Below are 11,480 nucleotides of genomic sequence, written 5' to 3'. Positions count from 1 at the left end.
AAAACAAATACAGGATCCTAGTTGACAGAGAGGACGTCAGAGCCTCCCATTGTAAACACGGTCAGCGTCAAAGTCATCCGCACCGTCACATGCCATCATTATACCAACATCCTGTTTTATACCAGATTTCAACAGGTAAAGTCGTCAGGTCTCATCAGTACACACACCCCACAAAGATTGAATCACTTGGCTGATAAATGGCTGATAACGGGATCCCTTCTACAGACAACTGGATCATTTTGTAATATCTGTACTATGATACATTCAAGCACAATAATACATGTTGAAGTTGGATCCAAAGGGCAAAGGGTACACTTTGACTGTGCCAGCACTATTAGCTATTGATTGGTTGATTTGCTTGAGTGAGTGATTTAAAGTCAGTGTGGTCAGGTGTGTTATTCAGTTCAGGGAGGCGGTTGAGAAATAAAGTGGGCAAAGGTTGTGTATTGGAACAAAAGTGGTCAATCATCTCTTTTTGTAGTGGGACTTCAACAGCCCTCTCCACAGTGACACTACTGAATGCATTGTGACACTATGAGTTACATACAGTTCCCTGTCAAAATGCTCCCTTGTGAAGTCAGAATACTGTTTATCTCACAATGGGAACTTCTTTTACATTACAGTGTATGTATTTATATATTATTCTTTCATTGCTGGTCAAGATCTATTTGAAGTTGCTTTATAGACAAAAAGTGTTGCTAAATTAACGTAATATATAACGTAACATTTTTGTGCTGCAATTTCCACTTCCTGAAACGCAGGAAGAAAACATCATTCATATTCCTTATTAAGGTCTACATGGTTGCAGCAAGCCACTTAAACAGCTGCAATGTCAGATAAGAAGCTGACATTGCACATCACTCTGATTAAGACTTGCTTACAAAGCTTATACGACCTTAAGCTGACGGAAACATGTTCGTATTTTTTTTCAACAATAACAAGCCACATTGGGTAAAGAAACAAAAATGTATGGACACAACAACAGTCAGCATTTGATCATGTAAAGTAGTCTTAAGACTGTTTCTTATGATGTTTTTTGGGGTGTATTTTATTTGTCAGTCACCGTCAGAATCAGTCAAATCACTCTTCTTATAGAAAAAATAGAAATCCAAATAATGTCTTATTAATCGAAGCTGGAACTCCAGTTATCCAGTTGCTTGGTGAATGACTATCCATCCATTGTCTACCGCTTATCCTGTATTCAAGGTCGCGGGTGGTGAATGCATTGAAATTGGGAAATAATGATTTTGAGTTCAGTCTTCTTCATATTTTCTCTGACATATTCCCAGATTTAAACTGAGATATACCAGAGGGCACCTTAAACAGATGGAACATATTTATCCCACATTACCCAATCTATTATATATTTATTTATTGCGTATAACATTGCATGAAGTCTTTTATTTGCGTGCGTGTCATTTAATTTGTTTTCGACTGTTTAATTGATGCGATTGCCCTTTTAAACCAGAGTGAATCTTAATATGAGGAGACTTAACTGTAACTCAATAGTTACAGATGTGTGATCAGCTAATGTGACCTTTAACGGACAAATTAGATCTCTAAAGTCCCATCTGTGTACCCTAAAATCAAATATGGGTCTCATTAATGCCACAGGGTTTAATGATTAAAGCATGATGCAACTTTTAATGACTTCTCTTTTTAATGTTCCCTTTCCATGGAGTGCAGTTGTGGCTGCACAATCATTGTGAACGTGTGTGTGTGTGTGTGTGTGTGTGTGCTCTGGGAGTCTCTATGGTTGGCTGCTGACTCTGCAGGCCCTATCAGAGGACATGAGACATGAGGGCTGAAGTCTAACCAGTATCTCTCTTTATCTACAGCGTATTCCTCTGTCGAGCACCCACCCCTCTACTCCCCTCTCGCTCACAGCTCGTACAGTGTGTGCATGTGTGTGCAACCCCCTCCCCCAGTGCCCAGGGAGACAAACACTAACAGGAACTCACTCTTTAAAAAAACAGACGCCCTGTACTGTTAGTATATAAAGGTTAATCCTCCCGCTGCGGCTCTTGTCTGGAAGTCAGATCTGCGTCACTCACATGGAAAGCTTATCGATGTTGTAAACATGATAATTATAATAGAGGATTTACTATAAACCCTCGGTGGCAACTTTTCAGCCTCTAATGGCAGCAAGAGAGGAGTGATTGAAATTTGAGCTGCGGTACTCAAAAATGACGTAACACGATGTCCAAAATCACAAAGTCCTTACATTCTTTTGGAGGTGGAGGAAGGGAAGGTGTTCAGCTCAGTTTTGTATCTCTTTTCAGATTGATTCTTTAAATATTGTCTTTATTTACTGTATAATGACCTTAAAAGATTTGTCAATTAATCGTTTGACAGTAAATCAATGGTGACTCTAAATGTCCTGTTTGTGTGAATGTGAGTGTCATTGGTTGTCTGTCTCTACATGTTAGCCCTGTGATAGTCTGGTACACGATGTACCCCGCCTTCGCTCAATGTCAGCTGAGATCGTTTCCCAGCTCCCCACCGCCCAAAACAGGATCAGCGGTCACCATAGATATAAGAAGTGAACGTAGTCATTGTGACGTCATCCATTGGTTTGTGGACTACAGTTTTGGCCAGCGCCGTCGTGGATTTTGGCCATCTGATGAACACAAGCGGCAGAGCGGCAACCTTACTGCATCTGGATCCATCTGGCTTCTGGTGTGAAGCTGTGAAAGTTAGCTTCATAATTCAAGGTCAACTTTACAGCTCAGTGTTAGTCATCTTAGTAGCTAATTACATTGGTAGCATGGTAGTGTGGTAGCGACGTTAACGAGGCTGTGATAAGCAACGCCATTGTAGCGACGTGTCAATCACATGGTAGCCCCGCCCTAAAGCTAACCCTGCTTTATGGTATATATGATTTTAATTGGACCATCATTTACTAAAATAATATCATGCTAAGTTGAAGAAGATTTGAAACTAGCGATTGAGACCATAAGCTCATGTTTACGATGTTGATAATAACTCAAGTGAGAAGTAGGGTCACACAATACAAGTTTAGGGCACTTCAGCAGAGGTTGCCACCTGGCGGTTACAGGTAAGGATGGATGGATGAACCATTAATTGGTTCATATTTTCATCAGTTATGAAAAGAAAATAGTTTGAAGAAACATAAAATATAAAGTGAAACAACAATCAAGGGGTGGTGGTGTGGGGGGCCACAACCAGCAACCAGCAGTGTAAGGGCACCAAAATCCTAGGACCGGCCCTGAAAGGGGGCGGGGCGTCATGTGAAGGTGACCACCCATCTACAACAACGTCTTGATCCATTTCCGGGCCGCTTCTCGTGTTTCCAGGAGGAGAGAGGACACGATACATTACATATTTACTTTTTTAAAAGGAGAAGCACCTCCTCCTCTCCCCCCTCCTCAAAGCCGAGCACACTTCGGCGTTTCACTTTTTTTCCCCCCGTTTCTTTTCCAAGCGGCAAAGAGCGTGGTGCGTTTGCGGACACTCTGTACTGTTGTGTTGGTGAAGCAGCAGCGCAGCGTCCCGTGGACTCGTCGCACATCAAGGTGTATCCGTGTGAATGTCCACGTTGGACAAAGTGCAAGGTCCCCTCGGAGCTCAGATGTGAGCTGTGACCAGCTCTAGACACTAACTCGCTGCTGCTCGCTTCACCGCCACAGCTAACTTAAATGTGCCTTTTTCACTTTTAACTTTTCATAAGCTAGTTGCCTTTCTTTTGCACTGAACATGTCGTGCCTGTTGCTGGGAGTCATACGAAGGTGAGCAATCGTGACTGTTTTTTTTTTCAAATCGTGTTAAAAATCGTGTTTTAGCTTCGCGAACAATACATTTCATTGTACTTCAGCGAACTTTTAGACAGTTTATGCTTCAGAATGCACACATTGGCAAAAAGAAACCATTAATTTACAACCAAATTTCTTAAATTATGAAAATCTGTAACAGAATAGATTAAATACGTGTTTAAAATACTTTTCCAATAAGAAAGGACCTGTTGCACTTTTGTTGTCAGAAACGTGCCCGACCTGATCTCATAGACGAGCCTCAGCTGATATGGCATGATGCAATGACCTGCAATTCTTGACACTTTAAAAATACTACAGTAAAACATAGATGTGTCTGATTTACAAAAAAAAAAGTGTTTTCTCCATTCCTTCCCTTCACCACTTTCCCCCTCCAGGATTTGTGATGACAGCCAATCACACAGGGACTCTGGAGTCAATGTGAGCTCTCCATGGCACTGCATGCTTGATTTTTATGTTATCATCAAGGATGCACTAGTGAGTGACTGGCAGACCCCATAGGCGTGATTTAGTGGCAGGGAGGCCCATGTTGCTGTGCATTTCTGCTTGAGGGCTAGAATCAGTGCCCTGTTTGCCTGGATGCCCTGCAGCATGTTCTGTGTATTTTCCTTTTTTTCCCCCCCAGAGTACTTGCTGTACCATGTGTGATGTATGCAGCACGTGTGCATGTTGTAAGTGATACTCCAGCTTGTCCCTTTCATTTGTAGACTCTGCCCTAACAGGGTTTTGACCAGTGTGGAGGGGCGAGTGTAGGCGTGTCTGGTTTTGGTGTGTGAGGATTGGCTTTTTGACTTGGAGGTGTGTTTGGAGGAATAGTTGCTCGGCTGGAAGTTGCATCGAACAGCCCGGGGAATGGATACCAGATCTTGGTTATCTGTGCCCTCGACGTCCATTGCCCCCCCTCTGGAAAAACATCCCTTATTTTAGGATTGAAAATGGAGAACAAGCGTTCCTTCTTTCCATGCTGCAGAGAAGTCACATGTAAACGTTTTTCAAACAGCTGATCTGAATAAAGCTACACTAAATTGATCAAATAGAGGCACGCTTGTCCTCAACAGGTATGGGGGATGGGGCGAGGAAGGGCAAACAGAAACAAAAGCATGGGAGGATAAATGGCCGCAGGGAGGGAGGGATTGGGAGCAAAGGTCTAAAAGGAATCTTTTTTTATGCAAAAAAGGAGGAACAAAGCTGATAATCCCACCCCGCTGCTTTTACCTTTATCTTATGTCTCAACTCAACTCCCCCAGTACTTCAGCAAGGAAAATAATAATCAAATATTTATTTCAAGTTCAGCCCAACTCCTCTACTTTACAAATCCTAATCAGATAATCAGCACCACCCGGATGGTTAAAGTACTCAGTGGTTTAACAGGGTGGATTATCAGAAGTGTAGTTTATTGATTAAGTGAGAAGATTAAGTCTCCTATCACCACTTTGAGGAGACTGTCTCATCTAATATCACAGATGGGATTGACAAAGTGCCTTTCAGTATTTGGGTCTCCTGTGGCTAAGGTCAATCTTGGATGCTGTGGTGATATAGTAACACTATTGTTATTTCAGTTACCCTTGAGCTAATCATCTGTTCAGATAATATATATGGACTACTGACCATTTCTGCCACACATCAGCAACGTTTCTCTGACGAGGAAATGTACTTTCTTTCCTTTGACTCGTGCTCAATTCTAGTGGATTTTTAGGAGAATAAACTTGAAATAAAAATGGAGAGGTTTCTCTGAAAAACAAATTTGGGACTCTCTTCAGCCTTGAGTGGGCTATTCCCTTCAGGCTGCAAACTCCCCAACAACCTCCATAATTGAGGTCTGTAGCCTGAGAGGCTAAACCCGGGGCCTATTGCATCGGCTGCATGGTTAGAATGAAGGGTACAATTGACATGAAACTGCAGGTTAAACATCCTAAACAAGGACTACCTAAACTACAGCCATCCCCAAATTATTGTCACGATAACAAGAATCAAACTAGATGTTAAATTATAATCTTGACTGCCAGTCTGTCTCGCTCAGTATGTGGAATCTGCATATTCAGCACAAACCGGATTCAGTTCATGGTTGATTGCTCCTACAGAAATAGGGGAGCCGTTCAGAGGGAGTTTGAACCTTCAGGTGTTCCTGCTGCCATTTGTACGCGCCAACCAGACTGACTGGTGTGTCTGCATGCACAAACCACATATCCGTGTGCACGTATAATGGTGCGGCAAATTGGGAGCCGCATGCCTGCACTTGACGGGAATAACCTCTTTGTCATCGGAACAACAAAGTAGCAGAGCGTGATCGGCATTCCCAGTCAGATAAGCTGTTGATGTGGTTCAGGCGATGGTTGAAAGTAGTTTTTGGGGCACTTTGCGTTTCCTGTGGGCTTCTCATTTGGCTTTTACGAATGTAATTTTTTTCACATTTTTAAAAAGGTCATCGGGGGTCATCCACATTGTCCACAGACAGACAATGGAATATGACGATGTGTGTATGTGCTTTGTTTTCCAACCGTTGCTGTGGACGGACAGACACACACACACACACACACACACACACACACACATACACACAGAGGCTTTTGTTTTAACAGCTTGCATAGCTACTCCTCTCTCAGGGGCTTGTGTTTGAAATATCATGCAACTATCAAAAAATAGGTGCCCCCGCCGCATGCCTGTCTGTATGTGGAGGAGTCTGTTTGAGGCTCTCAGTTTCACTAATTGCTACATAACAGGAACCACTGATGTCACATGAAAACCACACAGCTCCAATTTGGGGCCCTAATTGAAAACTTGTGTTCAAAGTGTTTGTCGTCCCTCATGCTCTACCAACTCCACAAACATTTAACGTCTTTACAATCAAACGTTACTGAAAAAGATCGGACCAAAAAAAGCTGCTGCTCATGTTCTTTCCAGCTTAGAAAATTATAGGAGTAACTTTGTGCTCCGTCATGGTAGTTGGAATGTCTCCAGGTCACCAGTAGAGCACGAGTTGCTTAAATGGCCGTTCTCTTTCAGACATGGTGGCGTTGGGGCAAACGTCGGCGTTCGGTCGCTGGCCTCCATCCCCTCGCTGCCCCCGGCGGTGGCTGAGTTTGTGAAGGGAGCGGTGGATGAGTGTAAGCCCGCCGGTGTGCATGTGGTGACGGGGACGCCGGAGGAAACGGCCAACATCCTTGCAGGTCTGGAGAAGGAAGGGATGGTCAAGAAGCTTCCCAAATACGAGAACTGGTAAGGGTTTTGAAATGCACGCTGACACGAACGGATGCTTTTGACGGTGTGTTGCTTGCGTCTTAATTTCTTCTGGCTCATGCTCTGATATTTGCTGTTTTTCAGTTGGTTGGCACGTACAGACCCAAAGGACGTGGCTCGGGTGGAAAGCAAGACTGTGATTGTGACCAAGAGCCAGAGGGACACGATCCCCATCCCTGCTGGGGGGGCGAAGAGCCAGCTGGGAAGCTGGATGAGTGAGTCCGACTGGCAAGCAGCCCGGCAGGAGCGTTTTCCAGGCTGCATGGCAGGTTTGTATGTACCTGATGATAAAATGTTTGTGGAGAATCGTGCGTGTTAAACGGCACTAATGTTGGTGCTTCTCCTCTCCAAAGGTCGGACCATGTATGTGATTCCCTTCAGTATGGGTCCTGTCGGCTCGAGTCTCACTAAGTATGGTGTTCAGGTACTGACTGCACTCATCAACACTTCCTATAACTATGTAACCATAAAAACTCTGCTTTGTTTCTATACACTGTTGTGATATTATTATAGATGTAGTAATTTATTCCCCAGTGTAATTAAACTAACATTTTGTTGTGCTCGAAGGTGACGGACTCGCCATACGTTGTGGCCAGTATGGGGATCATGACGCGCATGGGCTCCCCTGTGCTGGGGAAACTGGCTGAGGGAGCGGAGTTCGTCCGCTGTCAGCACTCTTTGGGACGACCTCTACCACTCAAAGGTACAAATTCTACCGATCAAAGTCGTTTTAGTGCTTCATATTGCTTGAATTTAGTATATAGTAATCCCCCCTCTCTGGTGTGCTCCTCTCCTCCAGCCCCTCTGGTTAACTCGTGGCCCTGTAACCCAGAGAAGGTGCTGATATCTCACCTGCCAGACACCAGGCAGATCATGTCCTTTGGCAGCGGCTACGGAGGGAACTCTCTCTTGGGGAAGAAGTGCTTCGCCCTCCGCATCGCCTCCCGCATCGCTAAAGACGAAGGCTGGCTGGCCGAACACATGCTGGTGAGTGTGGAACATCGCCGCCCGAAGCCTGCGCCTCCGTATTAGAGAAGATGCTCCTGTGTCTGTAAAATGCAGTACACAATAATATAAATATGATCATTTGAGAAATGCAAACATGTGTTTGATTCCTAAATCAAATTATATATACTGCTAACTTGTATAATCATAAATAACCGATTAGGCCTTTTTAAAGTTATTTATGGGATGAAATGTGAGAATTAAGGTTGATGCTCCCAGCAAAGTATCTGCATGCCAGAATGATTGGATCTTGAAATGAGATTTATTTTTGATCATGAATAGAATGTAGGGCAGTAATAATAATAAATTATTATTATTACCTCGTTCTTCCGTAGCAAAAGAAGGATTCCTACAGTAAAAAGTGTAATTTAATTTAATAGAAAATTATATTGCAGGGATTCCCTGTTTATTTTGTAGCCAACTGTAGAACATGGTTAACAGTTCTGAGTGATGACTATCCATGAAAGGTGGAGTAAAAATGATACTGACCACTCTCCCTCCCGTCCTCAGATCCTTGGTATTACCAACCCTCAGGGCGTGAAGCGTTACATCGCGGCGGCCTTCCCCAGCGCCTGTGGTAAAACCAACTTAGCCATGATGAAACCAACCCTGCCAGGTTGGAAGGTAGAGTGCGTGGGCGATGACATCGCGTGGATGAAGTTCGACAGCCAAGGTGAGAGGCTTCCCACGCACATAGAACAACTGTCTTTGTCATAGTTTAGTGGCTCATAGGAAACTTATGACATGTGCGTCTCTGCAGGGAAGCTGAGAGCCATCAACCCAGAGAACGGTTTCTTCGGCGTGGCTCCTGGCACCTCAGACAAGACCAACCCCTACGCCATGGCCACCATCGCCAAAAACACTGTGTTCACCAATGTCGGCGAGACCAGCGACGGAGGAGTGTGGTGGGAGGGCCTGGACCCCCCCGCACCCGGGGTCACGCTCACAGACTGGCACGGAAAAACCTGGCAGCAAGGTAGTGCCAGGCAACATCAATCTAAAGTGTCCCGTTTGTAGTTTGCCAGTTCTGGAGAAGATTTATCGGTTTAACCACTTTGATGTTTCTAATGAACACCAACGGATACGCAGCAGTTTTACTGATTTAATTTTAGCTTGACTCATGCGTTTGTTTCCCCGCCAAGAAGACATCAGGTCTGATTATTGATGGGCCCCACACAGAACAGGCCTGGCTCATATAAAACTTTCAGAATCACCATAGTGTATATTGCCAACTCTTTTATAACACTGTGTGGATAAGCTGGGCTATAATGCGTACAGTGCCATCTAGTGGTACACCAAAGCAATTCACTTTTTTACAAATGGAGAGACCTAAAGATCAGACAGTATGATCCATGATATTCATATGAAGTTTTTTTCAGATTACTGTGATATTAAATTACCTGATCAATGTTAAAGGTAGAATAAACTGTTGTTTTCTTTTGATTTAAAAAAAGGAAGCTCGACTCAGTGTGCCCACCCCAATTCCCGCTTCTGTGCCCCGGCGTCTCAGTGTCCCATCATTGACCCCCAGTGGGAAAGCGAGGCGGGCGTTCCCATTGACGCCATCATCTTCGGTGGCAGGAGGCCAGAAGGTTCGTACTGCTCTCATTGAACATCAGAGTTCTTCTCTCAGTCGTTGCAGACTTCATTTGATGAGCATTAATAAGTCTACAAGTCTAACTAACATGCAAGCAGTAAAGGAGCCTAGAATGTAAAATGACACGGTGCAACCGCGCTTTAAACGTGATAAAATGTTGACGTTTCCAGGAGTCCCTCTGGTCTACGAGTCGTTCAACTGGCAACACGGAGTCTTCATTGGAGCCTCCATGAGGTCTGAGGCCACGGCCGCTGCTGAGCATAAAGGTACAAACTCTCACACCTCATCTTCCTTTGGTCTTAATTCCTGTTAATACAGTTCTGGTTGACTTTTTGTTGATGGTCTCATTTTCTTGATCTAAGACATCACTCATGAGAAATCAGCCATTACAGGGTTGACAAGATGGGAAAGATGGGATGATGAGGACTGTTTCTAAAACAAATTCTTTATCCTTCAGGCAAAATGATAATGCATGACCCCTTTGCCATGCGGCCGTTCTTCGGTTACAACTTTGGAGACTACCTCGCTCACTGGCTGAGCATGCAGCGCCGAAAGGCACCCACTCATCTGCCCAAGATCTTCCACGTCAACTGGTTTAGGAAGGACCCCGCGACCGGCGCCTTCCTCTGGCCCGGCTTCGGCGAAAACGCCCGCGCACTGGAATGGATCTTCAAGCGCTGCAGCCGGGAGAGGGAGGACGAGGCGGCCAAGAAGAGCATCATCGGCTGGCTGCCAGAAGATGGCGCCATCGACACGAAGGGTCTGAGCAGCAATGTGGATATGGGCGCCCTGTTCGATGTGCCCAAGTCTTTCTGGCAGAAGGAGACGAAGGAGCTGAGAGCCTACTTCACCCAGCAAGTTGGAGCAGATCTGCCGGCTCAGGTGGAGGCAGAGCTGAAGTCACTGGAGGACAGAGTGCACAGCTAAAACAAGTAACGGACAGGAAGTACATCCAGCAACGGGAGCGGTCGCCACCGATGACTCAGGATTCAGTTCATCAGGGTGCAATCAGAGCCACTGTCATCTGTCAGGAATCAAACGTCAGATATGAAAAGCTAATAATCTATAATGTAATAACTTTGGCCACAACTTCACATTAATAACTCTGGTGAGAGAGACGGGTGCTAACTGGGTGCTAGGAAGTAGCTTTGATTCTCAACATGAAGCTTAGATTTCTGTGACTTTGTCAAACATATGGTATAAAGAAGCTAATGTGCCTACCTCCATTCACTCACAAGAGCTGGCATGGTACTAAAGTACAACCAACATGGCCCAGATGTGCCTTCTACAAATGGAACAGTACAATTTCTAAGCTGCTAATGTTTACGGGCTGAAGGCCAAAGATCCTGTTTTTGGCCAAATTCTGACAAAAAACCAAACACGTTTTAGCATTTTTACATATGAAGGTTTTAATTGAATTTAATATCAGAACTTTTAATACAGTATTTGTTGAGGCTCAATTGGAAACGCCTTATTTTAAAAATATATACATCAGAAGTCCATTAACTACTCAAAGCAGCCCATTTCCAGTGGAAATGACTACAGTACTATGCATAATTCCTATTGCCACTTTTGTAATGTTTGTGATTAAACTGTATGATTTCAGGTGATGTTTACACACAATATGTGAAATGTTGGACCAATTAATGCAACTGAGATTAAGAGGTATTTTTAGAAGTTGTCTGCCATGGTTTTTATTACAGTGCAATGAATAAATATCTTCAAATACAGGAGCTGTGTCTGGTGTGCATATTTAAATAATTCAAATACAAATGTGGGATACAATGTGTAAGAAACAATACATATGTAAAAGAGATTCAACAAACAATAAAATTGCACAAACCTAAAAC

At 44.0% G+C, this 11,480-nt stretch overlaps 1 protein-coding gene across 1 annotated transcript; it reads left to right on the top strand.

The window, feature by feature from the left end:
* Window positions 1–3,405: 3,405 nt before the first annotated feature.
* On the top strand, window positions 3,406–11,360 carry pck2 (phosphoenolpyruvate carboxykinase 2 (mitochondrial)). The gene is made up of 11 exons (XM_084033464.1): window positions 3,406–3,749; window positions 6,795–7,007; window positions 7,113–7,297; window positions 7,382–7,452; window positions 7,596–7,731; window positions 7,828–8,015; window positions 8,544–8,706; window positions 8,794–9,009; window positions 9,488–9,625; window positions 9,801–9,896; window positions 10,088–11,360. The coding sequence occupies exons 1-11, from the start codon at window positions 3,718–3,720 to the stop codon at window positions 10,555–10,557; spliced, it is 1,908 nt and encodes a 635-aa protein (XP_083889590.1). The 5' UTR covers window positions 3,406–3,717; the 3' UTR covers window positions 10,558–11,360.
* The last annotated feature ends 120 nt before the right edge of the window (window positions 11,361–11,480 follow it).

Source organism: Eutrigla gurnardus, assembly GCF_963514095.1.
Source record: "Eutrigla gurnardus genome assembly, chromosome: 18".
Taxonomy (NCBI): Eukaryota; Metazoa; Chordata; class Actinopteri; order Perciformes; family Triglidae; genus Eutrigla; species Eutrigla gurnardus.
The sequence above is the reverse complement of the archived record's forward strand: the minus strand, read 5'-3'. Positions and strand labels throughout refer to the sequence as shown.

Excerpts from the sequence above, each read along its gene's own strand:
- pck2 (XM_084033464.1), top strand. The coding sequence starts at position 3,718 with ATGTCGTGCCTGTTGCTGGGAGTCATACGAAG. Across the intron at positions 9,626-9,800 it reads CGGTGGCAGGAGGCCAGAAG|GAGTCCCTCTGGTCTACGAG; the intron begins GTTCGTACTGCT and ends TGACGTTTCCAG. Across the intron at positions 9,897-10,087 it reads GGCCGCTGCTGAGCATAAAG|GCAAAATGATAATGCATGAC; the intron begins GTACAAACTCTC and ends TTTATCCTTCAG.